The 27,721-nt window shown below is 48.4% G+C and overlaps 2 protein-coding genes across 9 annotated transcripts in view; one reads left to right on the top strand and one right to left on the bottom strand.

Moving 5' to 3' along the window:
* Positions 1-7,191: 7,191 nt before the first annotated feature.
* NEU2 (neuraminidase 2) overlaps positions 7,192-27,721 on the bottom strand; it is a 69,227-nt gene continuing 48,697 nt past the window's right edge. For 3 of the 8 annotated variants that reach the window (XM_032355196.1, XM_032355198.1, XM_032355193.1), the window contains exons 2-3: positions 11,809-12,013; positions 7,192-10,498 (exon numbers count right to left, since the gene is read on the bottom strand). In XM_032355196.1, the coding sequence (XP_032211087.1) occupies positions 9,560-10,498; positions 11,809-12,009 (1,140 nt within the window). In that variant the 5' untranslated portion in view covers positions 12,010-12,013 and the 3' untranslated portion in view covers positions 7,192-9,559. Of the gene's footprint in view, positions 10,499-11,808; positions 12,014-17,071; positions 17,425-27,721 lie in introns of those variants that run through there. The other 5 variants (XM_032355199.1, XM_032355194.1, XM_032355195.1 and 2 more) reach the window with 4 other exon arrangements.
* Positions 26,770-27,721, top strand: part of NGEF (neuronal guanine nucleotide exchange factor) — a 98,264-nt gene continuing 97,312 nt past the window's right edge. Inside the window, exon 1 of the mRNA XM_032355191.1 lies at positions 26,770-26,947. The gene's annotated coding sequence lies outside the window, so the exon portion shown is untranslated. The remainder of the gene's footprint in view (positions 26,948-27,721) is intronic.

Raw genomic sequence — 27,721 nt, 5'->3', positions numbered from 1 at the left:
GCCCAAGATCAGGGGGTCAGGGTGTCCAGTTCTACTGAGGACCTTCTCCCTGGCTTGCCGATGGCTGCCTTTTTGCTGCCTCCTTTGTGGTTCTTCTTCTTACCTGTAGGCAGCACAGAAGGCAGATGGTGGGGGAGAGCTTTTTCTCCCTCTTCCTCCTCTTATAAGGCTATCAACCCTAGAAGATTAGGACCCCATCCTTAGGAACTCACTTAACCTTAATTACCTCCTAAAAAACCTATCTCCAAATACAGTCACCGGGGGTTAGGGCTTCAACAGGTGACCCTGGAGGGGAAGCAGTGAGGTCCATAGCAGTCTGTGCTAAATATTGCTGAGTCATAGCAGAAGCTCACATCCACCTTTCAGTTGGTCTGTGTGAGATACTGGCTAACCTATTGGCATGAATTGCTTCATTCAATCCTCACAAGGCCCCATGGGCGTCTTATTACTATCTCCATCTTACTGACAGAGAGATCGAGAATGAGAGATGTTCAAGAAAGAATTCATCTTCAAGTTAGAGGCAGATCTGAGACTGCGGCTCATCTCCCCTTGACCCCAGAACCCCTGAGCATGCAACACACTTTGAGTTAGATGAGACCAGAATTCTGCGCTGGACTCTGACATGCTCAGGCCAGAGTCTCTGCCCCGTTCTCTGGATTGCTCCCCTGCTTCTTTCTGGAAGCGTCTTGGGCCCCCATTGTTGGGAATGGCACAGATGAAGGAGTAGCTGGGTTCCAGGCATGGGTACTGGTGCCCTGCCCACAAGAGTTTCAGAATTCGACCCAGTTGCTGGTGGAACAGAGGATGGTTCTTACCTGATCCTCCGTGTTTCCTGTTGTAAAATCAAGGAGGGTTTATGACCACTGGGATGCCGTGCAGGGCCCTCTGATGCTTGCTAAAGCTGTCACCCTGCAAGTCCCTTCCCACCAGGAGGTCTCTTTCTCCTTGCAGTGGTGACCTGGTTGATCTCCCAAATCCGCGATTTCAAGCTCTTGTTTGCGATCTAGACTGCAAAGAACGTCCAGGCTCATCTTCTTAAAGCCTTGGTTTGGTTTTTGGCTTTGCCACTTCCCTACCGAAAATCTTCAAATGGCTCTTGGCTGCCCCTAGGACAAAGCCCCAGATCCTGTACTTGCAGAGACGGTAATCTGGTCACCAGATGAGCCTGCCGCCCTTCTTCTTCCCTTGGCGGGAGCGCTCCTTTCTCCACATCTGGAGGGGCATCTACTCCCACATCTGCTCACTGGAGTGGCCCCTCTCGGAATGTGCACACCCTGAATCTTGACCTCTGGATCTTGCTCTGTCCCTTGGACCACCATCTCCCTCCCTTCCTTCAGTCGGAAGCAGCGCTGAGGCTAGGCAGCCCTACTGCTCCCAACATGCAGGGCAGCCAGGCTCTTGTAGACACGCCCTCTACCTCACTGCGCCGGCTGCACTGGCTCTGTGGGCATTCTTCACCTCCCCAAAATCCTCAAAGCAGCTCACCCAGAAGCCAGAAGCCATCAAAAAATAAACCCCTCCCTCTTCTGCCCACTAATAGTAGACGGGCCTCCTAGGTCACGCTCAGATGCATCGATGTCGGCCTCTATCCCCTCTGTTCTTTGGGGTTCCCGAATCAACTCGCTGGGATGGCTCCTGAAACCACCCCGACCCACCTGGATTTTCTCCCTCTCCTCCCCCTCACTCCACAAGGAAGCTTAAGATTTTTCCATCTTAAAAATAATATCAACACCTACCTTTCCTGCCAAGGTTTCCCAGCCTTGGCTGTGCCTGTGAAAGGCCCCACATCAGGCCAACTAAAAGGAAATCTCTCTGGACGTCTGGGTGGCTCAGTCGGTTAAGGCTTCAACTCTTGATTCCAGCTCAGGTCATGAGTTCAGGGTCCTGAGACTGAGCCCCGCGTCCACTCCACTCAGCGTGGAAACTATTTGAGATTCTCTCTCTGCCCCTCCCCTGCTTGTGCTCTCTCCAAATAAATAATCTTTTTTTTTTTTTAAAGGAAATCTTTCCAGAGGGTCCGGACACCCCCTAGCTGGTCCAGCAGGCAGCCAAACCTGAGAACCTGGCCCCCACCCACGTCCTTCTTGGCTGGGCACTGCCCTATCTCTTTGCCTCAATGGATGGTCTCTTGAACAAAATGTCCTCACTCTGACGACGTCACCACTTCCCACTCAAACTTCCCTGTCAGGACTCCCTTCCAGCATTCTCGCTGAGGCATGCCACCTTTCTGGAATTCTGACTGACTGCTCTCCCAAGTTCTCAGCTTTCCTCCCTCCTACCCTGTCTCACCCCACCCCCCCATACATGGCTTCTACCCCCACTTTTGTTCCTGGTCTTCTCCTTTGTCTATCCCATGCTCTCCCAAGGCACTGTCCCCACTGTGGCTTCCAAATCTGCCTTCCCAGCCCAACCTCCTTCTTGAGTCCCCTCCATATTCCTGCTGCCCACAGGGGTATCCTATGGATACTTAAGCCTGACCTCACCAGAATTTTCCGGTTTCACGCTGAAAGCCTGTCTTCCATGTGGTCACCTATTGGGACGACTGTCCCCCAACCAACCACCCAGTCTCCCAGGCCAGAATCCAGGTGACAGCTTCAAACCCATGCCCTCTCACCATGCACATTTGATGAGGCACCCAGCTGCAGAACCCTCTAGAATCCACTCTGCTCCATGCAGCTTCTCTGGCCCTGGCTTCATTCACCCTTGCCTCATTTGCCCCCTGTTCAAGAAGACTGTCACCAACCTGTCCTCCTTCAGGCTTCCCCCACCCCTAGCAACACACACACACACACACACACACACACACACACACACACACCCCTCACTCTGTCCTCCAAATTTCTACCAAACTCTCATTCTGAGATTCAAATCTGAGTCTGCCTCTCTTCCAGCTCAGATCCCCTGTTGCCTTCGCTCTATCATAGGATGAAAGGCAAGGTCCCCAGCATTCAAGCCATTCAAGACTCATGCCTCACCTGTCTTGCCGATCGTCTCCTCCCTGTCTCACTCACTCTGGGCTCCAGATTGACCAAATCAGTATTTTGATGTGTTCATTCATTCATCCCTTCAACAGATATTGACTGAGAACCATATACGTAGACACTATCCTAGACCCCAGGGATGTAGCAGGGAACACAGCACAACCCCCCTCCTGGCCTTGTACTCTGGGTTGGGACTTCTCACCCTGTGCTATGACACTTGTTCATGGCTAAACTCCTCCCCAGCCCTCATTCTCCTTTGGCCAGGCAGGAAAAGGGCAGACTCGGGAACCTGACCTCCTAGCTTGACCTCTCACCAGCTTGTAAGAGATTCCCCAAATGGCTTCCTTTACTGCTGCCTCAGTTTCTTTCTCTGTACAATGAGGATGACAGCAGTAACCTGCCTCCTAGGATTGCAGAGAGGATTATCCGTGAACACCCGCAAAGGGTGTAGAATAATGCCTGGGACACAGCCAGGCCCCAGGAGACATTTATTCTCGTTTTATGCCTTCAGCTCGGTGCCTAACCCATAACAAGCATGCAATAACCCTGACTGGATTAAAGAAGAAAAACTGTAAGTAGTTAGCATGTTGGAAGTTTGGTTCTCATTGGAAACCAAGAGGCCCAGTGTTCCAAAACCACACTGCCACTGAAAGATCTAGAAAGGGGGCGCCTGGGTGACTCAGTCATTAAGTATCTGCCTTAGGCTCAGGTCCTGATCCCAAGGTCCTGGGATCAAGCCCCATATCTGGCTCTCTGCTCAGCGGGAAACCTGCTTCTCCCTCTCCCACTCCCTCTGCTTGTGTTCCCTCTCTTGCTGTCTCTCTCTGTCAAAAAAATAAATGAAATCTTAAGAAAGAAAGAAAGAAAGAAAGAAAGAAAGAAAGAAAGAAAGAAAGGAAGAAAGGAAGAAAGAAAGAAAGAAAAAGGAAGGAAGGAAGGAAGGAAGGAAGGAAGGAAGGAAGGAAGGAAGGAAAAAAGATCTAGAAAGAAGAGTGCTACCCACGGGGGAAATAACACGAGTCGGTAACAAGACTGAGCATCCACTGACCCAGAGCCTCCTTGGGCAGAAAGGAGGGCCTGAGTGCTCAACCAGTGACCCTTTGGGCCTGAAGAAAAAGGAAAGGGACTGACAGTGGTCTGGATTCTACCTGCTTTTGCTGGGACCCTTGAGCTTCTGATCCAGGGCAGTGGGTGGGAGGTGAGCAGGCAAACAGGGGTCTGTGGGCAAGTCACCTGACCTCCCCCAGGCTCCTGCTCTACCCTCATCAGATGAACAACATTAGACCAGATAATATTCATGGAGGGCCCGCCCTTCTGACCTCTGTGATTTTGTATGTGTGTCTACCCCCGGTCTTTAACCTAGATGATAAACCATATAGGGAGAAAGTCAGGAACCGTGGCTTATGAATTAAGGAACGAACGCATGACTTAATCAATTGGTCTAGGAGCTCAGGTATTTAAAAATTATAAAAGAAGAAAGCCATTTCAAGACATTTTCATTCACAACGGAGGGTTGTACTTTATATTTGCAAACAACACATTCCAAGAGATTGCAAATGTTCATCTTCGATCAGTAATTCCTTTCAGGGGATTCAGTTTACAGAATAGTCCCAGAGGAGGACCAAGATTTACTCACAAAGATGTTCATCTCAGTGTTTGTGTAACAGAAAAAAAGCAAAAGTAACTTCAGTTTCTAATACTCAGGAATGATTACATAATTCGCGGGTGTTTCTTTGACATATTATCTTTTGCAAGAATGTAACATGGAGGCAATACTTGAGCTATAATGTCAAGTGGGGAGAAGAAGCCCCACCTTGCCTTGATTCTGCAGCATGATCTCAGCAAATTTCACAGATAACAGACCAGAAGAAAATGTGCCTCTGGTTAGTGGGATTACGGGTGGTTTTTTCCTTGCCTCTTTATATTTCCAAATGTTTGGCATCTATTCCGCTGAAACCCTCCCCTAAAAACAGTACAAAAATGGAACATGAAAAAGAGACACCTTGCCAAAAGTACAGTCAGCTTTCTCACCTTTTGGGCAGTGTGATTAAAGCATCACATTTAAGTACTGAATTTCTTCCTTTCTTCTTCACGGGATGGGGATTTGTGCAGGCGGCGGTGTGGTCCCAGTGCCGAAATCTCACAGCACAGAGCAGGGGTGTGGACAGCTGAGCTCTCCTGACTACTCTTGGCTCTGCATGAGTCTCTGCCTTCTTAGAAGGTGCCAGCTGGCAAGTCCGCAGACCAGAGCTGCCTTCTCCCCACCCTCACTGGGGAGGCCATGCCAGGCAGGGAGACCTGGCACCCAGGACTAAGGGCACAGACTCTAGAGACTGGCCAAGCAGAACTCCATGTCCCAGAACCTCATCGTACAGACCCCTTTGTACTTCTCGGATGGTCAGATGGGGACAGAAGAGACAACTGAGAACAGATGCGGGGGCACTGGTGAAGGCTCAGAAACCAAGTTGCTCTCCTGGCCCTGCCACTGACCTTGTGGCCTTGTGTGAAGAAGTCTTGGACCTCATGGGACCTGCTTTCACCCCCTTTCAACTGGAGGCTGGACTTCACAGACTTCAAGTTCATGTCCATCCCTACAGGCTAACATATTATATCTCGTGACGTGCGGGCTTACTTCTAAGAATGGACAAGTTCCAGTTACTCTATGTGGCCGCTGTGTTGATCTCACTGTGCAGGGAGAGGGTCTCTCCTGAGAGGGGCGGATCTTCTCTATCAGCACCCCTGGGTTTAGCAGACCACCCTGCCTGCCCTCTCTGCAGGGCCAGGCTCTGGTCCTTCCAAGGTGACCACCTGGGACGTGCCCCATGCCCTCTTCCCTCCCAGGCCTCACGAGGTGAGCGGAGGGGCTCCTGGAACTGTGTGTCAGTCTGTGAGTATGTGTGTGTCTCCATGGACACAAATTATAGTAAAAATTCAGTTTCACTAAATGTACTAAATATATCCTGGATTGGATCCTAGAACAGGAAAAGGACATTAGTAGAAACACTGGTGAAATCTGTATAGAGTCCAGAGTCTAGTTAACAGTAGTGTGCTAGTATTAATCTCCCGGTTTTGACAAATGTACCAGAGTTACATAAGATGTTAACATTAGGGAAAGCTGGGCGTAGGGTATATGGGAACACTCCATACTATCTTTGTAACTTTTCTGTAAATCTAAAATGATTCTCCCCAAAAAAGTTTATTATAAAAATTTAGTTCCAGAGTTTTACAACCCAATGTAATATACTGATTTGGACATTTAACTAGCAAATCTACTATTCAGTTCAACTTTTATTTTTCATCACGGCATAGCCTATGGTATGGTAAGGTACGCAAATCTTATGTGTGCAGCCTATTGAATTTTCATGTATGGGTTCAGCCTCCTACTAGCACCAGATCAAACAACAGAATATTTCCAAGCATCCAGAAGATTCCTTCTAGCTCTCTGTGAACAGCTCTCCTCCACCAGAAATAGCCCCTTTCCTGACTTACCATAGATTTGTTTTGCCTGGTTTTGGAACTCATGTAAATGGAGTCATCAAGAAGGTAGTCTTTTGACTCTGGCTTCTTTCATTCAATATACAATGTCTGTAAAGCCATTCATGTTATTGTGTGCAATAGTGGTTCATTCTTTTATTATTCTGAAATATTCCATTGTGTGAATATTGCCCAGTTCAGATAACCATTCTATTTTCGACTGACATTTGGATAGTTTCCACTCTGGGACTCTTAGGAATGAAGTTACCAGGAACATTCTTATACGTGTCTTTGGCAGTCAAACACATTCATCTCTCTCAGGTGCGCACTGCAGAGTGGAAGAGCGGGGTCATAGAGTATTTACATGTTCATTTAATAGATACTATCAAACAGCTTTCCAAAGTGGTCATACCAGTTACACTTCCTCCAGACCTGCATGAGTATTCTGGTTGCTTCCCATTCTTGCCAATACTTGCTGTTGTCTGTCTTTTTCATTATTATCATTCTAGTGGGTATCTCATAGTTTTAATTTGCTTTTCTCTGATGACCATGTGTTTAGCAGGCTTTATGATACCCTCTTTCATGAAGTGCCTATTCAAGCCTTTTGCCCATTTTAATTAGACAGTATTTTTTTAATTGGTTTGTAGGTGTTCTTTATATATTCTGGAAGCAAGTCCTTTGTCAGATATAAGTGTTGTATTCCTATCATCTATGGCTTTTCTTTTCACTCTCTTAGTGGCATTTTTCAATGAGTAAATCAGTTCAGCTTTAACCAAATCAACTTTTTTTTTTCCATTCAAATCAGAAGACTTGTATGTTTGTATACATTTAGAAGTAGAAGGAACTTTAGAGACCATCTGTGCCAGCAGTTCTTGATCCTTATGCTCACTAGAATAACTTGAGGAGTTTTTGAAAAAACAATACTCATCTCTGGGTGCCACCACCAGAGATTCTGAATCAGTTGGTCAGGGGTGGAGCCCAGGCATCATCACGGTGTAAAAGCTCCCCAGGGAATTCTAATGAGCAGTTAGAGTTGAGACCCACTGGAACTGAGACCCACTGACCTCTGTGAATGGACAGAGTCTATGAGAATAATGTTCGGAGCTTGGCAGTGTCCAGATGTCCTATCCTATTCCCAACTCACATCAAGACCCTTAATTGATTGACTCTCCCAGGGTAGTTAGCAGAGGCCAGATCCTGATACAATCTTTAATGGGTCTTTCTCTCTTAAAGCTCTCAGTTTGCCTGGGATAGTCCTGACTGATGTCCATCGTCTTGGTATAATTATTAATAACATCCTCCTTTCACTCTCAAAAGTGTTCTCCTTTGGATCATACACTATCAGGCCTTAGTACCTCTAAACCTCTTGACGTTGTGCTGCCCCTGGCTGACATGCCCTTGTCCTCTCTCTCTTGGCTAGGCCCTCTGCATAGCTAACTTGCAGGGTTTAGAAGACAGCAGGTGGCTGTCTTTCCACCCCAGCAGGGGCTTACTTTCCATCCCAGCAATAACCAGGCCCTATTTCCTTATCCTTCCAGCTGGATTTCATAAATCCCCCCGCACAGAGAGGTAGCACTCAGGTAGGAGGCCAGTGCCAGGAAACACACCCAGAACAGAAGCCATATCTCCAGCTCCCTGCACTGTGACAATTCCATTTAACCACTGCTTGGCCACCTGGAGACATGGCTCAACTGCAAGAACCCATGACTATTGTCACTGATTGCTGCCACCCAACTATTAGATTGATCTAATTGGTAAGAGGGGCTTGATGGGGGCAGGGGGCAAGTCCATTCTTCCACAGGGACATATGACAAAGGCCCCTGAAGACCCCAGAGATCAGAGATATGTCAGCCCTGTCTGCCCAGGACTCCCCTCTCAGGTTATCACCCTCATGACAACTGGGGAGTGGCCTTCTCCCTGCTTTTTCTATATGGCAAGGACTACACAGGCACAGGATCCTCATCACTCTTTCTTCACCTCCACGTGGTGGCATCCTTGTCATCACAAAGACCGGATGCCCCAGAGAAGCTCTGTGCCACAGACACACATCCAACAGCCCAGCCCCTCCTATCCCCTTCATTCTTCTGAAATCTGAATTTCATTCCTACTTTTGGCCACATCACCTGTACCAGAATCATTTCTGATGCCTTTAGTGGATTGAATGGTGGCTCTGAAAGATAAATCCACATCTTAACCCTTAGAATCAGTGAATGTGACATGATTTAGAAAGGAGGCTTTGCAAATATCATTGAGTGCAGGATTATCCTGAGTTATCTGGGTGTTCCAGAAATCCAACGACCTGTCTCTTGTAAGAGACAGAAAAGAAAACACAGGAGAAGGGGAGACAGCCACCCAAAGACAGAGGCATTAAAGGGAAGTAGGTAACCATGAGCTGAGGAATTCCTGGGGTCACCAGACACTGGATAGGCAAGCAAGGTGTCTCCCCTAGGACCTTTGGAGGAAGTACAGCCCTGCTGACACCTTGATTTTTGGACTTCCAGCCTCCAGAATTGTTGGAGAATAAATTTCTGTTGTTTTAAGCTACCAGGTTGGTATTGATTGGTTATGGCAGCTCTGGGAAACTAATGCAATGACTTAGATTATCTGAGTTTTCCTCAACCTGCCTTACCTCTCTGCAAAGCTGTGCCCCATGCTATCTCCTCTGACGCATCCCTGAGAAAACATGTGCATGTGTGTATGCGTGCGCGCGCACACACACACACACACACACACCCCTCTGCTAACTTACATCTTTGTCTCAGCCTTTCCCCAGGAACCTGATGAGCATCTAGAAATGGGCTGGGCTCCATCATTTATCAAGACCCGCACAGAGCTGGGGCTGGCAGCAGGCAGTCGGAGTCCTGCAGGGTGACTGCTGTCCTCACCTTCCCCATCGAGGGGCTGTGGAAAGCCAGGTTCCTTCAACTTCTGGGGTGAGAACTGAATCCCTTCAAAGGACTGAAACATCAAAGGAGGAAAAGGGCCAGCAGGCAGCGTCTGTACGCTCTCTCTATGAAGAGAACAAAGAGCTGGTCTCCAGAGCCCAGAGGGTCCACCATGGGCCTCTCCGTCTGGAGCCCTTCCTGGTCTGCACCCCAACTGGCTCACTGAGACAAAAATTCTCCCGGGAAGGCTTGTTTCAGGGTGAACATGAGGAAGATGACCTCTTCATAATTAGATGATTCATACAGACACCCAAACTGGGGTGACCCATCGGGGCCACTACCCATGCTCTGGAGGTCTGAGTAAGCGCAGCTGCCCTTTGCCAGGAGAGCGGGCTCCGACCAGGTGTCAGGGCCTGGGAGTCCCTTGTGGAGGTACACACCCAGATCAGCTCTCTGCTGCGGGTTGGTCGGGTGAGTGTAGAGCAGCCATTTGTCTGAGGCTCCTGAGCCTGCATGAGGGTTGGGAAAACTGACGATGCTCCCATGGCAGCCATGGGGAGGCTCCACAAGCTTCTTCACAGGTTGGGCCTCCTTGAAGTCGAGCCCCTCATTGGTACTCTCGGCCTGGACCCTGGCTCCGAGTGGGCTTCTGGCATTCAGATACACCATCCTCTGCTTTGCGCCCCCAACTTCAGCCACTTGGCACTCTAGGGTGTCCTGGGCCACAAAGTTCCCTCTCATCCATGTGTGCCCCTGGTCATGGCTGATGAAGCAGAAGGCAAATGGGGAAGGCCTCTGGAGGGACTGAAGGATCCGGTAAGCATAGGCAGGCACCACCAGACTCCGGGTGTCATTCTGCAACTGCAGACAGTGGCCTGGACCCACTGCAAAAGTGGCCCATTCCTTGTGGGCTGCACCGATGGCGGTGTCAGTGAGGTCTCTGGCAGGGCTCCAGGACTGCCCATGGTCCATGCTGGTGACCTGGCACAGCCGAGTCATGTTGACCCTGGTGTGGAGCTGATGGTGCTCGGACACCTGCCCGGGGACAGCAATGAAGAAGAGGAAGAGGGTTCCTGTCTTCTCATCATACAAGGGACTTGGGTTCATGGACCGGTGGCCCTCCAGCTGGGCTTGAGCCACCACTTCCTGAGCGTGCCACTGAATGTGAGGGGACAGAAAGGAGGAGAACAACTTTGAAATGGCCAATGCCAGTGCCATGGCCAGGAACTGCAGTGTAGGGGGAAAGTGGTGTATCTCAGAGGGTAAAAATCAAAGGTCACTGAAAAGAGCTCTCCAGACAGCACTCATTCATCTGCATAATGCCTCCACTGAGCAGCAGGAGCCAGGGCCTCCCTCACTCCCTCTATGGCAGTGCCCTCTTCATTTGAAGAGCAACACACATTACAGGGCACCTGGCATGGGCTAGACCCCAGTGTGCAAAGATGATTCAGACATGAGCCATTCCCAGCTTCATCCCTCGACCTACCAGCCCAGTCCAGCTTCGTGTTCTTGACAAATAAAGCCCTGGAGTAATTACAACTGTTTCACCAGTGCAGGGCAGAAGAAGACCATTACCTCCTGTTTCTACACATCAGAGTCTATTAATGCAGCCAGGGAAGGGCAGCACCATAGCACCAAGGACTCACACTGAGCTTCCACAGTCTCTGAGTCTGAGTCATATACACTGAGGCTCTGTAGTCTATCCCCATCCATTAACAGCTCTCTACCGATGGATGATCCTAGGAGTAGGTAACTGTGCTGAGTGCATGATGTCTGTTGTCTCACCTAATGCTAACCCCTAGCTCCTGGGGGACAGTTCTTACTAATTCCATCTCACACCTGGAGAATGAGAGGCTTAGATGGGGTCGATAAGTTGCCCAACACTCTATCCTGGTAAGTGCTGGAACCAGGACTTGACCCCAAGTTCATCTGCTTCAAACCCCATGCTCCGGATAGCTACTGTATAATAATGACCACAAGGTAATGATAATAATAATATTAAGCCCTTCATATGTGATAAGCCAGCCTTGGATGTCTTCATCAAAATTAACTACTTGGTCTGCATGCTGGAAACTCAAGACACCATCACTCTGACCTTCACCCTGCTCCCCAGGTTAATTTTACTAAAAGGATACAATCCCCCCTTCCCCAGTTAGGTAATACTACATTCCCTTCCCTTAGGTTTTCAGGGATATAGGAAGTTTTCCAAACATTAGTTTCCTGGTTAACTTGTCCCTTCATGCAATAAAGCAGATATCGCCATGACAACTGGACTTGTTCACAGTGATCCCATGTGAAATCTAGGTGATCACCTAGGGACACTTTCTCTGTGTGATCCCTAATAGGTCTCTGGGTCCCTCTTGGGATTCAGTGCATCTCATCCCTCTGTTCTCCAGGCCTCAGCCATTTAAGGATGGAATGGTCCCTGTGCTACTCCCAGGAGCACTTGTAGCCTCACCCTACCTTACCTGGACATGGTGGGTGGATGCATCATAGCTTCCTCTTCGCAGGACAATCAGCTCTGCATGCTCATCCTTCTTGCTCATCCGCTTTTCCACAAAGGCCAGTAGTGTCTTGTGCTGAGGCAGGTAGAGCAGAGCGGGAATTCTGTAGGCATGGGTTCCGGACTGGAACATTCTCTCTTTCTGCAGGACAGGGAAGGATGCCATGGGGCTTGGGGGTGGGCACAGGATAAGAACATGAGTCTCTTGCAGTCACATCCTGGGATGGGGCCACAGCCATCCTCCCAGACAGGTGCTGCTCACCCCATGGGCAAGCCACCCAGAGTTGGGGTGGCCTGTCTTCTCGCTGCATGCAGTTCACCCCCTGTGATTACATTCCAAGAGCCTGTCTACCAATTGTGTGCACACCTCCCAGGGATTCTGGCAGAAATCTGTCCATGAGACATCAGAGAGAAGGTATTTGGAAAGGAGTATTTTGTGCTGTATTCTTATTATAAATTAACAAACCTTCTTACGACAGATTTGCCATAACCTTCAACTGCTTTTTCCCAACCCAAGTCATCAATCAAATGCTTAAACTTGGGTAGGAAGGGACACCTGGGTGGCTCAGTTGGTTGGACAACTGCCTTCAGCTCAGGTCATGATCCCGGAGTTCCCGGATCGAGTCCTGCATCGGGCTCCCAGCTCCATGGGGAGTCTCCGTCTCCCTCTGACCTTCTCCTTGCTCATGCTCTCTCTCACTGCCTCTCTCTCAAATAAATAAATAAAAATAAAATCTTTTAAAAAACAAAAACAAAAACAAACTTGGGTAGGAAAGGAGTGCTTGCTGAGCAGTGCTCTGCTGTTGTCCAGCTGCCAGAAAAATGACACATGAGAGGGTTTGGGTTTTTTTTGTTTTGTTTTGTTTTGTTTTTAAATAACTGCAGAGCCCTAGAAATTTGCCTTAGAAAAAAGAAAAAAAGGTGGGGGGAAAAAAAAGCCTTGATTCTCAAGGCTCTCCTCTCCAGGCTGCTTAGAGCTAAGGCCCAGCTGCACCCACCCTGTGGGCTCCACCCCTGGGGCAGTGAGGGGACATTGGGGATGGAAGAGAGGAACTCCTGGCAGCTCATGCGGGCTGGGAAGGTCTTCCGGACGTGTAAGAAAATAAAAAGGGCACCTGGGTGGCTCAGCTGGCTAAGCTACTGCCTTCAGCTCAGGTCACGATCCCAGAGTCCCGGGATCAAGTCCTGCATCGGGATCCCAGCTCCATGGGGAGTCTGCTTCTCCCTCTGACCTTCTCACCTCTCATGTTCTCACTGCCTCTCTCTCAAATAAATAAAATCTTAAAAAAAAAAATAAGAAAAAGAAAAAATAAATATTTGACCAACAAGGGCAGAGAGAATTGGAGAAGACTTGGGAACTGTGGATGACAGTGGTCTCCGTGCTGGGCCACCTGGTTCCCACTGCAGGTAGTGCTAGCTGCACATCAGGAGGGACAGGACTGCCATCTGAAAAGCACCAAGACTCTGGCTCTCTTGTCCTACCTGGGACACTCTCCAAGGCTGGCCCAGCTCCAGAGCTCCTGTGGGCTCAGCTGAGGCTTCCCAGAGACCCTCCTCTGCCCACTCCTACCACCCTCTGCTCCCTTCCATTGAGCTGACCCCAGGGCACACCACCATCAATCTCCTGTCCTGGTTCCCGACCCCGGTTCCTGGGGACCCCCGCCTGCAACACACTTTCAGAGAGGGGAAATGGGAAGTGGAGTGAGCAGTAAGAACCACACCTCTCCTCTGTCTCCCCTTCCTCCTTCTTGCATCTCTTCCTACCATGGATATGTATTACCTACTTAAAACTTAATTTAACATTTTGGAGACATTGTGCAATCTATCAGTATTCTATGCAATGCATAACGAGTATTATTGTTAGGCCAATCTGACAAAATACAGCTAAGAAGGGCTGCACAGGGTAAAAATGTGTGATTGCCTCAACGTGAGTGGAGGAACTAAGTCTTCCTGGCAAGATCTGGACCTGCTAGCTGGACTCGAAGAACGCAGAGGTTTGCAGATGTAAGGGCAGCAAGGTTGAAATTTTGTTATGAAATGAAGATCAGAAAGAATCAAGTATGATTACAAATAAAAATGAAATAAGGGAAGAGGCCGTTTAACAGTGTTCCCTTAGAAAACGGTTCAAGGGTTTATTTAAGCTCGTGTGTATTTATCTAGGAGCGGAGTTCCTGGGTCACATGGTACTTCCAAGTTTAACTTTTTGAGCTGCTGCTAGACTTGTTTTCTCCATCTGTGGCAACATGTTACATTCTTGCCAGCCCCATTGTAGAAAGGTTCCAATCTCTCAGTGACAGCACTGCCTGTTGAGTCTTTTTGATAACAGCCATCCTACCAGGTGTCAAGTGCTATCTCAGTGGGGTTTTGACTTGCATTTCCAGATGACTAACGCTGGCAGTTGGAGGCGGATGTTAGCCTAGAGGCAATGGGAAGGTTTCACATTTGTTTAGGCAAGGGAGTGATGTAATCTGATTTATTTTTTTAGGAAGTCCCTCTTCTGGCTCCAGGGAAGTAGTGGGGGGCGCATGGGGTGCAGCAAAGACAGAATAATTGAAAGAGGACCCAGGCTCTTAGAAATGGGGAAACAAGGGGGCGCCTGGGTGGCTCTGTGAGTTAAAGCCTCTGCCTCTGTCTTGATCCCAGGGTCCTGGGAGGGTCCTGGGAGGTCCTGGGAGGGTCCTGGGAGGGTCCTGGGATCGAGCCCTGCGTGGTCGTGGTCGGGCGCTCTTCTCAGCGGAGAGCCTGCTTCCCCCTCTCTCTCTGCCTGCTTCTTTGCCTACTTGTGGTCTGTGTGTCAAATAAATAAATAAAATCTTAAAAAAAAAAAAGGAAAGAAAGCAATGGGGAAACAGGGGAGCCTGGGTGGCTGTCAGTGGGTTAAAGCCTCTGCCTTCGGCTCAGGTTATGATCCCAGCATCCTGGGATCGAGCCCCGCACCTGGGATCAAGCCCTGCATCAGGCTCTCTGCTCCCCGGGGAGTCTGCTTTCTCCTCTCTGTCTGCCTGCCTCTCTTCCTAGTGGTGATCTCTGTTTGTCAAATAAATAAAATCTTAAAAAAAGAAAAAAGAAATGGGGAAACAGCAAAATTAATTGAATGTGGAGGGCAAATTAGGGAGGAGCTGGAAATGCCCAGTTTAAAGGATTCTTTCTGAATTGATTTCCAGAGCGTCTGTGGCTGGTCTCCAGATTCTTTCCCAAGACCCTGCTCTCCTCTGGGGTGCGGGCAAACGTGGTCATTCATACAGCAAATGTTTATTACGTTCCTCCCTTGTGCCCTGCCTTGTTCTAGACAGTCGGGATGCTTTGTAAATAAATGAAAGATCCCTGGACTTAGGGAGTTTGTGTTCTAGTTAAGTTTATGGTCGCATACCAAACAATGCTCGCTAGGACCTGGACCTATCTGAGCGCTTGATAGGGACGGTCTTATTTGACCTCGCAAATGCCCTGCCCTCTGAAAACCTGTGGGGCTGAGAGCCGGGGCCCTGGGCAAGAGAGGCCGGCACGCAGGGGGAGGCCATGGACATGTGCTAACCCAGACCCACATGGCGCTGCTTGTCTAAGTATTTGTCACACGTGTATGCAGAGCGAACACAGGCACAGGAGGGCAGATGTAGAGGAAAAGGAACCCCTATGTGAGCTCGAGGGCTCCTTTCTAATCTCAGCAACTTGGCACCAGCCCAGACTGGGCCGCCAGGTGACAACACCGTCCCTGACTGTCTTCGTGATCATCACAACCAACACTTACACGGCCTTTATGAAGGGCCAGCCCTCTTCTACTGTATCTCTAAAGGTTTTTTGTAAATTGCATTCATACATTTTGATGTTTATAATACAAATTACAAATACACATTCATTTAATATCCACGACACCCCCACGAATGAGGCACTGTTTTTAGCCCATGGTACCGATGAGGCAACTGAGTTCACGAACCCTTACGTATCAGAGCTGGGACTCAAGGCACCTTCTATCTCCCTGCAGTACTGGCTCTGGGACGAGTTCTGGGAAATGCCATCTTCCCACACCTTGTTACATTTCTGGTAGCCCTTGAGCACCTCGTGCAAGTGGCTGCTCCGTCTGCACCCAGGCCTGCCTCCCACTGTGGCAGTGGCTTGAGACCAACACAGGAGGAAGAAAACTGAATTAGGAGTCCAAAAGTTAGATTCTAGTCCCAAGTCCCCTCTTTATGTGTCTTCAGGCAGGAACCCACATCCCTGGTTTCCATCTCCTCACCAAGCAAGCAGGGAGCTGTAGGGGGTGACCGTGCAGGCACCTGTCTCCAGTGCGGGGTGACCCCTTGGGGGAGGGGTGGGCAGGGGCCTCAGTGCAAGCCCACCTTGGGCGCCGGCATCCAGGTGGTCTCCTGGGTGACGCTGTCAGGTTGAACCGTGAGAGGCCACCCTTATGTAGGTCAAAAATGGCTTAATAGCTTCAGACGGTCCACAGCTTCAGACGGTCCCCTCAGGCGACAAGCAGCTGGTCTTGTGGGGCCTGGGCCCAGAGCGAAGTGTTTTCCACAAGGAAGCTCACTTCTCCCGCCCCAGTGCACGAGGCTGGCTGGCCTGCTGCCATCTCAGAGGTATGGAAACTGAGAAGTAGGTCAGGGAGACAGGAGGTGACCGCCTTGAGTGGATGGTGGAAGTGGGTTGGTGTGAGGCTGGAGCTACCAGATTCCAGAACCCCCAACCCTCACCACTGGGCTCTCGTGTTGCAGGACCCACAGCTGAGACTCAGATCAGAAAGGAGGGGAAGAGGTACACCTGGCAGTTTTCTGAGAGAACTAGCCCTTGCTCTTGGGGTTAGTTTTAGGTAGAACATTGGCCTGTGGGGTACAGTCTTGAAATGCCACCTCTCCAAAGAGCAGCCAAGCAAGCATGCAAGCCTGAAGCTTGGCCAGCTTCTTTTCCCAGGAAAACCCTATTTCCAATGGGCTCAATCACTCAGTTTGCGGCCAGGGCTTTGCGGGGATTGCTACCCCAGGGTGAGAGGAGCTATCTTGATCCCCCTACCAGTACAGGACCACGGACCCACCTCTGGGAAGTTCAGACCAGCAATAACATGAGAGCAGAATGAGTATTTTTCCTGAGCGACCGACCGGAACCTTCTCCACATCTTTCCCCATCCGGCAGGTACTCTGGGCACCCCAAGAAAAGATTGGGTGCCCTGTCACCCTTTTTAGAACCACAAGGTCTAAGACATTCCCAGTATCGCCCCATCGCTTCATAATTACCTCGTACAGAAGAGCTCTTGTTCCTGTTAACAAGCTGGTCAATTCCAAGAGAAGAAGTTCGTCACGGAGAGTGATCCCAGAGGGATCCTGGCACCCGGGGCAGGGGGCAGGGAGTCAGTGTGCGTGGCAGAGGCAGTGGGAACCTGCCACTTCCTGACGGCGCACGGGAGAAGAATGAGGCACAAACAAGTCAGCTGCAAGAGGCTGCTGCCCTGAACAACTCCTCAGTCCTGCTTTAATTAGATATTAGACAGTAATCAACAGAAGAGTGAAGAAGGCTAAGCATTAATCATATGCTTGTAGATAAACAAGAAGGAAGGCAAGATACGTCTAGTCAAGCAATATGAAGTTTATAGTGGAGCAAGCACATTCAAAGGACTTATCTAATTAGCTACAGGTGCTCTGAAGGGGGGTAGATTATGGAAAAATGAAGCAGGCGGGGTTCCGCCCTGAGCGAGCCGGGCATCCCCAGCTGCTTGGCTTCAAGGCCATATATCGTCCTCTCCCCCAGAGGCCTGTTGCCAGTCTGTGTTTTTCTTGAGGCTCTATCTAAACGTGCTTGGTAACTAGTAAAATTTCCCAGGGGTTATATTATAAGTAATACATTGTTCTGAGGGACAGTTACAGGAACCCAGCTTCTGGAAGAAAACTGGGGCTCCTGCATTCCTCTGGGCTAGCCGTGGGTCCCAGGGCCCTCCTCCATCACTCCAGCGTCTAAATACCTCTCACGGACGCCCTGGATTCTGCCACCCACTCATCTGCCAACGTGCTCCAGGGCGAGGCCGGTGTACAAGCCCAGCCTTGGCTCAGTTAGGATGCTGGTACTCATTAACCGGGAGGAAGTCTGTCCAGCTCCCTGTACAGTCATAGTGATTCAGAATGAGCCATGGGCAGCCTGAGTCAAGCCTGCTTCTCAAATGGATGCAGTGAGCAAAAGATGTGCAGGGCAGGGAACAAGATTCCAGGGGCTGGGACAATCCGGAAGTGGGGGGAGGGAGGGAGAGAGGGCAAGGGCAAGGGCAAGGGCGAGAGCCATGCCGGACTCAGCTCCTTTCCTGGCTCTGCCAGGACCAGCTGGGAAAGGAGGGCCACTCTCTTGATCTCTTAGACCCCAGTTTCCTCCTCTGAAAAAATGGGAGAAAAAATATCACAGTAGACTCCAAGCTGCAGGAGAGCAGAGACCCTCCGTCTCATCTGCTCCTACAACCAAGAGCGATTTCTGGTGCCTCACTGGTGCTCCATCAATGCTCAACAGTTGAGTGAATGGGTAAGGCTGCCTTTTCAGGCAGAAGCAATGTCGTGAAGATCACACAAGAGAATCCCATAGAAATCTCTCAACTCAGCCTCTGGCACGTGGCAGGGACTCAGTAGATGCTCGTACCTGGCAAAGAGCCCTTTTCTTCTGCACCTACCAGAACCAGACCTAAGGCTCCATTTAGGCCAGAGTTTGTTCCCAGGAGGATAAGACACTGTCTGGCACACATCCAGAAAATACAGAGCTTCCTTGACTTTTGGTGGGGTTACATCCTGACAAACACATCATAGGTTGAAAATATCATAAGTTGAAAAGGCATTTAATACCTCTAACCTACTGAACATCGTAGCTGGGCCTAGGCCACCTTGTATGCACTCCGAATGCTGGCATTAGCCTTCAGGTTGGGCAAATCATCTAACACAAAGCCTATTTTATAATAAATGGTTGATTATCTCATGGAATGAACTGAATACTGTGCTGAAAGTGACAGACAAAATGGCCATTGGGACATGGAAGGGTTGTCTGTGTATCCGGGGTTGACCCTGGGAACTGCTGCTGATCCCGAGAGGACAGACTGAGCAGCGCTAGCCTGGCACAAGATCCAAATTCCCAAGTCTGCAGATGGTTTTTACTGAATGTGTACTGCTCGCACACCCTCTTAATGCTGAAAAGTCCCAAGTTGAACCACGGTAAAATGGGGACACCCTCCCTGTCACCACAGCCCACCACCAGACAGTGTGGGTGAAGCTGAATGAGCTGGAAAGATCAAAAGGCAGTCCGATTCAGCTGAAAGTGCCCTTCTTGTCATCGTCTAAGACCACGGAGTGAGGGAGGCCTTCCTCATTCGTTCCCTTTCCCTCAGCTGGACAAAGTCCTTTCAAAGGACCTTCAGCTCCAGACTGATCAGATCTGGTAGCTAAGAGGCAGGTATAGACCTGCCTTGGCACCTCTGTCCCCATGGTCTCTTGGGCTGCCTCCCAGTGGAGTGTCCCCTGGATGGTTGGTTCTAGGTTCCCTGTCCTGCTCTGGTCTAGAGCTCTCTCACTGTTCTCAGAGAGACGGTCACAGTCAGCCCTTGACAGACTTTTTCCCTCTCACTGTTCTCAGAGAGACGGTCACAGTCAGTTCTTGACAGACTTTTTTCTGAAAGCCCCACCGGAAGGCCAGCTCACGTAAAGGCCCGGGTTAACCCGGCCCCCCAGCTCTGACCCACACCCCCTGGTGGGAAGTTTGGGAATTACCTTGAAGCTGATACCTTGCCTAAACTCTTCCTGTCTTCTAGCTAACTCACTGGGTCACAGAAAAGGTTTCCAAAAGCAGGTTCCCTAGGGCCCCCTGGGTGGCACAGTTGGTTAGGTGTCCAACTCTCGGTGTTGGCTCCATTGGGGGGGGTGTCTCAGGGTCATGAGACTGAGCCCCGCAAGAGGCTCCAAACTCCGTGTGAAGTTTGCTCAAGACTCTCCCTCTCCCTCTGTCCCATCCCCCAGCTCTTGTGTGCACTTGCTCTCTCTCTCTCTCTCTCTCTCAAATAAATAAATAAATCTTAAAAAAAAAAAAGTGGGTTAAGTGTAGCGGCAGTGATTGGTTAAAGAAATTGTGGCCCATCCATAAAATGGGATATTAGGCACCAATTAATTAAAATCATGTTTCAAAGATTAGATAATATGCAAGAAAATACTGGGATGGTTTGAAGTTTAGAAAGCAGGATACATGATGGCACACAAGATAGGATCCCACTTTCGTAAATGTGTATATTATACACTCAAGAATCCATGTAAAAATCGGGGCACCTGGGTGGCTCATTTGGTTGAGTGGCTGCCTTCGGCTTAGGTCATGATCCTGGAGTAGCAGGATTGAGTCCCGCATCCAGCTCCCGGCTCCACGGGGAGTCTGCTTCTCCTCTCTCATGCTCTCTTTCACTGTCTCTCTCAAATTTAAAAAAAAAAAAAACTATATAAAAATAAACAAATATTAGGGGCATCAGGGTGGTTCAGTTGGTTAAGTAACTGCATTTGGCTCAGGTTATGATCCTGAGGTCCTGGGGTCGAGCCCCCTGTCAGGCTCCCTGCTCCTCGGGGAGCCTGCCTCTTCCTCTCCCTCTGCCTGCCCTTCCCCCTTTTTGTTTTCTCTCTCTCTCTCTGTCAAATAAATAAAATCTTTTTAAAAAATAAAAAATTTAAATTTAAATTTAAAAATTAAAAAATAAACAAAAATTATATCAAAATATGCATTGCTACACGCCCAAAACTTAGCAGTGTATAGAACAAATTTAATTAATTTAAATTAATTTTATTTTATTATTATTCTTTAGAGAGAGAGCATGAAAGATGGGGGTTAGGCAGAGGGAGAGGGAGAAAGAAAATCCCAGGCAGGTTCCATGCTCAATGCAGAGCCCTGTGCAGGACTCAATCTCACAACCTTGCAACTGACCTGAGCTGAAACCAAGAGTCCAACACTTAACCAACTGAGTCACCCAAGTGCCTCAGGAGAGAGAAAAAATTTTTAATGTTTATTTACTTATTCGGGGAAGGGAGGACAGAGGGAGAGTCCCAAACAGACTCGGTGCTGAGCGAGGAGCCTGACTCAGGGGCTCTATCCCACCACCCCGAGATTAGGACCTGAGTGGAAACCAAGAGGCAGAGGCTCAGCCGACTAAGCCACCCAGGTGCCCCAGAAAGAGAGAATCTTAAGCAGACTCCACACTGATTGCAGAGCCCAGCGTAGGGCTCAGTCTCATGTCCCTGAGATCACCACCTAAGCTGAAACCAAGAGTCAGAAGCTTAACCACAGACTGTGCCACCCAGACCCCCCAATTTTATTTTTTTTAATTTTTATTTTTTTTTTAAAAGATTTTGTTTATTTATTTATTTATTTGACAGACGGAGATCACAAGTAGGCAGAGAGGCAGGCAGAGAGAGAGGAGGAAGCAGGCTCCCCGCTGAGCAGAGAGCCCGATGTGGGGCTCCATCCCAGGACCCTGGGATCATGACCTGAGCCGAAGGCAGAGGCTTTAACCCACTGAGCCACCCAGGCGCCCCGGGACCCCCCAATTTTAATTAATTTTAGCTAGTGTGATTACAAGTGATATTTACTGACTTCTTTGTATTCTTCTAGGTGCACATGAATATTATTAGTTTAAAAAGTATTATTTTAAAAATAATAGTAAGTAATACAATGAAAATGTGGCTTAAGGGTACCTATTAACTCTATCCTGGCCAGATCACTGAAATACAGGGAAATATGGCTTCAATAGGGCCGAAAAAGCTTATAGAAATGGTCTTGAGTCAGCATGCAAATTTAAATTCTATTTGACTCAAAGGGATCCATTGGTTAACTCTTCAGAAGTACTCATTGAATATCCATACTAACTTGGGGAGGAGATGGAGAGAGATCAAAGATGGGTTCCCAGAACTCCAAGAGTTGATTATTTCCATGGGGTTGGGTTGGGGGGAAGACAAGCACATGATCTACAGAGGCCAGAGAAGGCAGGCATATTGTCCAAATGACCAAATTTAAAGTTGTCTAGTTAAGCAGTTTTTTTTAAAGATTTTATTTTAAAATAATCTCTACACCCAACATGGGACTCAAACCCACAACCTAAAGACCAAGGATTGCACACTCTACTGACTGAGCCAGCCAGGCACCCCTGTAGCTAAGTTTTTTTTAATGCAACATTTTTTTATTTCTACAGTTTCTATTTAGTTCTTCAAAACTACTTTTTTAAAAAAATTATTTTCCTCAGTCCTAAAAACAAATGCGCTATCAAGCCATGAAAAGACATGGCGCATATTACTAAGTGAAAGGAACCAATCTGAAAAGGCTCCATACTGTATGATTCCAATTCTATGACATTCTGGAAAAGGCAGAACAATGGAGAACAGTACAAAGATCAGCAGTTGCCAGGGGTTATAGAAGTGGGGTGAGTGAGAAGGGGAAACACAAATGACTTTTAGTACAGTGAAAACACTCTGTAATATACCATAATAATGTATATATCATTATATCTTTACCCAAACCCACCAGGAGTGACCATCCCATGTAAATTATGGACTTTGGATGATAATGATCTATCGACGTAGGTTTTTTTTTTTTTTTGTAACAAGCATCGCACTCTGGTGGAGGATGTTGATAGTGGGGGAGGCTGTGCATGGGTTGGGGCAGGGAATAAATGATAAACCTCTGTACCTTCCTCTCAGTTTTGTTATGAATCTAAAACTACTCTAAAGGGGTGCCTGGGTGGCTCAGTGGGGTAAGCCGCTGCCTTCAGCTCAGGTCATGATCTCAGGGTCCTGGGATCGAGTCCCGCATCGGGCTCTCTGCTCAGCAGGGAGCCTGCTTCCCTCTCTCTCTCTCTCTCTCTGCCTGCCTCTCCATCTACTGTCAAATAAATAAATAAAATCTTTAAAATAAATAAATAAATAAATAAATAAATAAAATAAAATAAAATAAAACTACTCTAAAAATAAAGTGTTAATTTTAAAACTTAGTTTCCTATTCTTGTTTCATATATTTTACTACTTTACCTAAGCACTGGAAACAGACTTTTTTTTTTTTAATGTTTTTTTATATTATCCTATTGTTTCTATCTCCTCATATGTCAACTCCCCCATTTTTGCGGAATGCTTTTCTTCATGTTGTACTTCCTCAAATGTTTTGATTTGTAATACTAATGTTTTAATCATTTACATTCATGTATATCCTTCATATTTGTCTTCCCCAAATGTTTTATAATTTCTGTGTGTGAACTCATCCTCATTGGAATAAACTTTAGGGTTTGGTGGTGGAGATGCCCTGAGTAGTGCCCCAGATGGTGGACCCCCCCATAGTTGTTTCTACCTCAATCTTAAAAGTCCACAGTTTCTCAACTTTTTCCCTCAATTTCCATCTTAGAGTTTCTGTGCTTCATGAGCAGCAAATTTTGGAGCCCATGTACAAACCTAGCTTGTTCTCTATTTTCTTACTGGGGATTCTGCTTCTGCCCATTGCCTGGGACACTTGTTTCACTTCTGAGCCTTTGAATTCCTCTCCAAACTTCCTGCTGTGTTCAGGTCCAACCTCTGGCCATGTGTGTATAATCCCTAATAAACTAACTCACCAGGATAGGTATAGAATTATGGCATCCTGGAGATTTTCCTGTCTTCTTTTAAGATCAAATATATATATTTGATATATATATATATAACAAATATATATATCCTATATATCTTCCTATAACAAAATACCATAGGCTGGCGGGCTTATAAGCAACAGAAATATTTTTCTCACAGTTGGGGAGGCTGGAAGTTCAAGATCATGGCACTGGCAGATTCACTGGGGAGAGCTCTCTACCTGGTTCGTTGACGGCCATAGTGGAAGGGCAAGTCTCTTTACATAAGACTCTATAGGTCCCTCATAGGCAGAATCCTCATGATCTAATCATCTTCCACAGATTCCCCTCCTCCTAATACCATCATTTTAGGGGTTAGTTTTCAACATACGAATTTTGAGGGATACAAACATCCAGTCCATGGTCATCAGTATCATCCCAGAATAGTCTCACAGCAGAGCAGTAGATGGTCATTAAAGAGTGCAGGACTCCAATGTGTGCAGAATTGGAAAATTATCAAGACAACACAGAACAGTGTATACATGCTGCGACCCCATCTGAGGAAAATACAGGGCTGTGTATGTTTGTATGGGTGTGTGTGCGGCCATGTGTATGTGAGACAGAGAGAGAGAGAGAGGTTAGGTACAGAGAGAACATTTCTGGACCAATACTCATGAAACTGTTCACAGAGGTTATATAAAATGTTTTTGAGCAAAAAAGTGACAAGATCAAGGCTGTTAGCAGACTCACATGGCATACTGAGTGGGATGGAGTGGGAAGGACTGGAAGCAATTGAGCCAGGAGACCTATTCAGAGGCCGTTGCGCTAGTCAGGGTAAGAGCTGCCGGAGGGCTATTCCAAAGCAGTGAGATAGAGTGGAGGAGGAAAAAAGAAATTAGATTCACCTTTGAGATACTCCCAATGGCACCCCCGGGGCCTAGCACAGTATCTATACCTACCAGGTGCTTACCAAAGCTATGAAATCAATGGTCTCCCATATGGGAGATTTGACCATTTCTCTCCCAAGATATCCACTGGCCACCTCAAGGTGTAAATCCCACAGACGTCATCAACTCTCTTCAGAGCTCACTCACTCAGTACTGGGGTCAGGAGAGGGGGTTTATAAGCAGGTATGGCTGGGGCCCACATTTCCCTTGTTGTCCACTGGCCCTGCCCATCCAGAAGCATGGAACCTGTTCTGCTCTGCCCCTTTTCCCACTCCACCAGACAGGCACTCTACCAGCAGTCTCCTTTACCGCAGGGACAGCTCTGAGCTGGGCACTGGGCGTATGTGGCAGGAGAGGTGTCTCCAAAAAGCTTCGGGCCCACTTCCTTTGGGAACTAAGGGAAGACAAGAAAATTGCTAAAGAGGAAGGGGGAATGCATGCCAATAAAATCAGCTATAACCTTACACACACACATTCGTGCACACGCACACAAGCATGTCCCAGCTAACATGACACTTTGCACTCAGGGCTTGCTTAAAGTATGGGTTTTACATGAGTGCCACAAAGAAAGGAGAGTGAGCAGGAGGAAAAGGAGTTGCAGAAGCATAACGTATGAGGACCAATTGAAGGGAAGGTGCTCCTGAAGAACCGCTCATTAGGCAGACCCTCCCTGCAACACCTGTATCTATGGAAGCTCAGTGGGGAGCCTTTGTTGGTGGGGGACAAGGAGGGCAAGTGGGAATAACTGCATTTATTTTGGTATCTTCTGAGCCTAATATGGAGTCTGTCTTATAATGTCCTGCTCAAATGTTTGTTAAATGAATGAAGGGATGTTTCGATGGATGATAGGAAGGATGGTTGGTTGGTTGGATGGATGGATAGATGGATGGATGGATGGACGGATGGATGGATAGTTGGTTGGTTGGATGGATGGATGACAGATGAATAAAAGACTACTTCCACCTGGCTTTCAGAGGCAAAACTGAAATCAGTGTTTTGTGGCAATCAGGTGGCTGTGGTCTATAGTTCTTCAGAGAGGGCCCTCAGCAATCCCTACCTCCTGGCATTCATGCCTTTATGTGATCCCTTAGCTTTGAGTGTAGGCCATACCTGATGACTTTCTCCCAGCAAGCCGAAGGAACAAAAGTGATGGGCTGTGACTTTTGTGAATAAACTACAAAAGACGATGTCCATCTTCCTGGTGACAAGGTGTCACAGTAAAGAGGCCCATGTGGTGGCCAACAGTCAGAGAGGGGGTGAAGCCCTCAGTCCAACAGCCCACAAGGAACTGAATGATGTCAAGAACCTCATATGCATGGAAAGAGACCCTGGATTACAGCCCATGTAAGACCCTGAACAGAGAACCCATCGAAGTCATGCCCCGATTCCTGACCCACAGAAACTGTGAGATGGTAAATGCATGCTCTTTCAAGTTACCACGTCTGGTCTTAATTTGTGACCAGCAAGAGAGAGAGCAAATACAATGGCTGATTTGAGTTTATAAAAATGGGAACATTCTGATAATTAAACTTGGCAAATAGTGGTAGTGGTTAAGAACCCAGGTTCTGATACCCATTGGCCTAGTTTGAATCCTGGATCCCCAATATACTAGCTTTGTGACCTTGGGCAAGACGGTCAACTTCTCTGAGCCTCTCTTCCTGTATTCTTAAAATGAGTATAATCCTCTGCTCAGAGATTACATAGGATTACATAAAGTGCTTAAATAAAGTACTTAGCCCAGTACCTGCCACCAAACAGAAGGTGGCTGTTAACAATAATAATGATCATAGTAGGGGCGCCTGGGTGGCTCAGTGGGTTAAAGCCTTTGCCTTTGGCTCAGGTCGTGATCCCGGGGTCCTGGGATCGAGTCCCGCATCGGGCTCTCTGCTCAGCGGGGAGCCTGCTTCCCTTCCTCTCTCTCTGCCTGCCTCTCTGCCTATTTGTGATCTCTGTCTGTCAAAGAAATAAATAAAATCTTTTTTAAAAAAATAATGATCATAGTAACAGAGCAGACTCCTTCACAAAGCAGCCGGGGTCGTACACCTGCAAGTGACCAAGTTGAGGCATGATGGCAAGGTGTGAGGAGTAAATGGAGCCCTAGAGGAGCTCAAGCCCGTTCCCAAGTCTCAGAATCAGGTGCTGTACGGCTGCCTGGCTGGTGCAGAGGGGTGAGGGGTCAGATGTGCCGAGGGAACATCGGGGCTACCTTGCCCCAGGGCATGGTAACAGCTGTTTCCGGCCTCGACTGTGGGTAGCTCCTGCATGGCCTCTGGGTCAGGTGTGTGCAGCTTCCTCCCGGTCTGGCCCACGGGGCCCAGGAAGGTAAACACCCAGGCAGGAAGTGATTGTCATGGGCATGGGGCCAGCTCTGGGCTGAGACGGGTCTGAAGGTCAGGAAAGCTTCCCCAGGAGCCTTTTCTGGGAGAGGACAAAGCGCTGGCTGGAGGCTCCCTGGGACGGAGTGGAGGGTGTGCAGATCTTGCTGGGGACACGGCAACCTGCTCAGGGGAGCCCTGAACGGGACAAAGGACAGGAGAAGAGCCATCATCCGGGGGGGAGCCCAACCCCCAGGAGCACCTCACTGGCAGGTGAGCAGTTTTGGTATTCTTAATGAAACAAGAGGAAGTAAGAGATGAAACGGGGGTTGCAGCCGGATTGGAAAGACTCCAGGCGGGTGTGTGGCGGGGAAGGAGGCCACCATGCGTCCACTCATTGAGAAAGAGTCCCAGGAGAGAATTTCACTGTGGAGACCTGAGTCTAGTCGTGGCTTCACCATTCCCTGCCAGGACTCAGTTTCCCCATCTGTGCAGTGGGGTAATGATCCCATCCAGGCCCCTCTCCTGTCATAACTATGGGGACCAGTGAGATTGCACCTAGGACTGGCTACGTCATTGGCAGGGTCCCATGCAAACTAAACACGTGAGGCCCTTTGTTTGAAATTGGTTAAGAATTTTAAGAAAGTAGAATTTCAAAAGTATTAAGAATGGAACAGCAGAGCGTTAAACCAAGCGAGGGGCCCTTCTGCATGTGGAGTTCTGGGTGACCACATAGGTCACCTGCCCATGGCTCGACCCATAATGAAAACTGTGTGTGTAAACTGTGACATGCCAAACAAACCATGATCACTATGTGTCACGGTCCCAATCTCCGCGTCAGGAAGCACACTGGGGGCCCAGATGTCTCAGCCCTAGAGGAACAGGCCACCGCAGAGCTGCGCCCTCCCACTGCCCCTGAGGCTCAGCGTCCCATCTCAAAAGCACAAAAGGCCTGCCCCCTCGGAACCTTCCAGGCAAGTACACCTGCCTGGCATCAAGACAAAGCCTGGTGTGACTCACACATGGGGGACGTGCTACTCGTGGATG

This window comes from Mustela erminea, chromosome 8 (genome assembly GCF_009829155.1).
Source record: "Mustela erminea isolate mMusErm1 chromosome 8, mMusErm1.Pri, whole genome shotgun sequence".
Lineage (NCBI taxonomy): Eukaryota > Metazoa > Chordata > Mammalia > Carnivora > Mustelidae > Mustela > Mustela erminea.
This window is presented reverse-complemented; position numbering and strand designations above follow the sequence as displayed.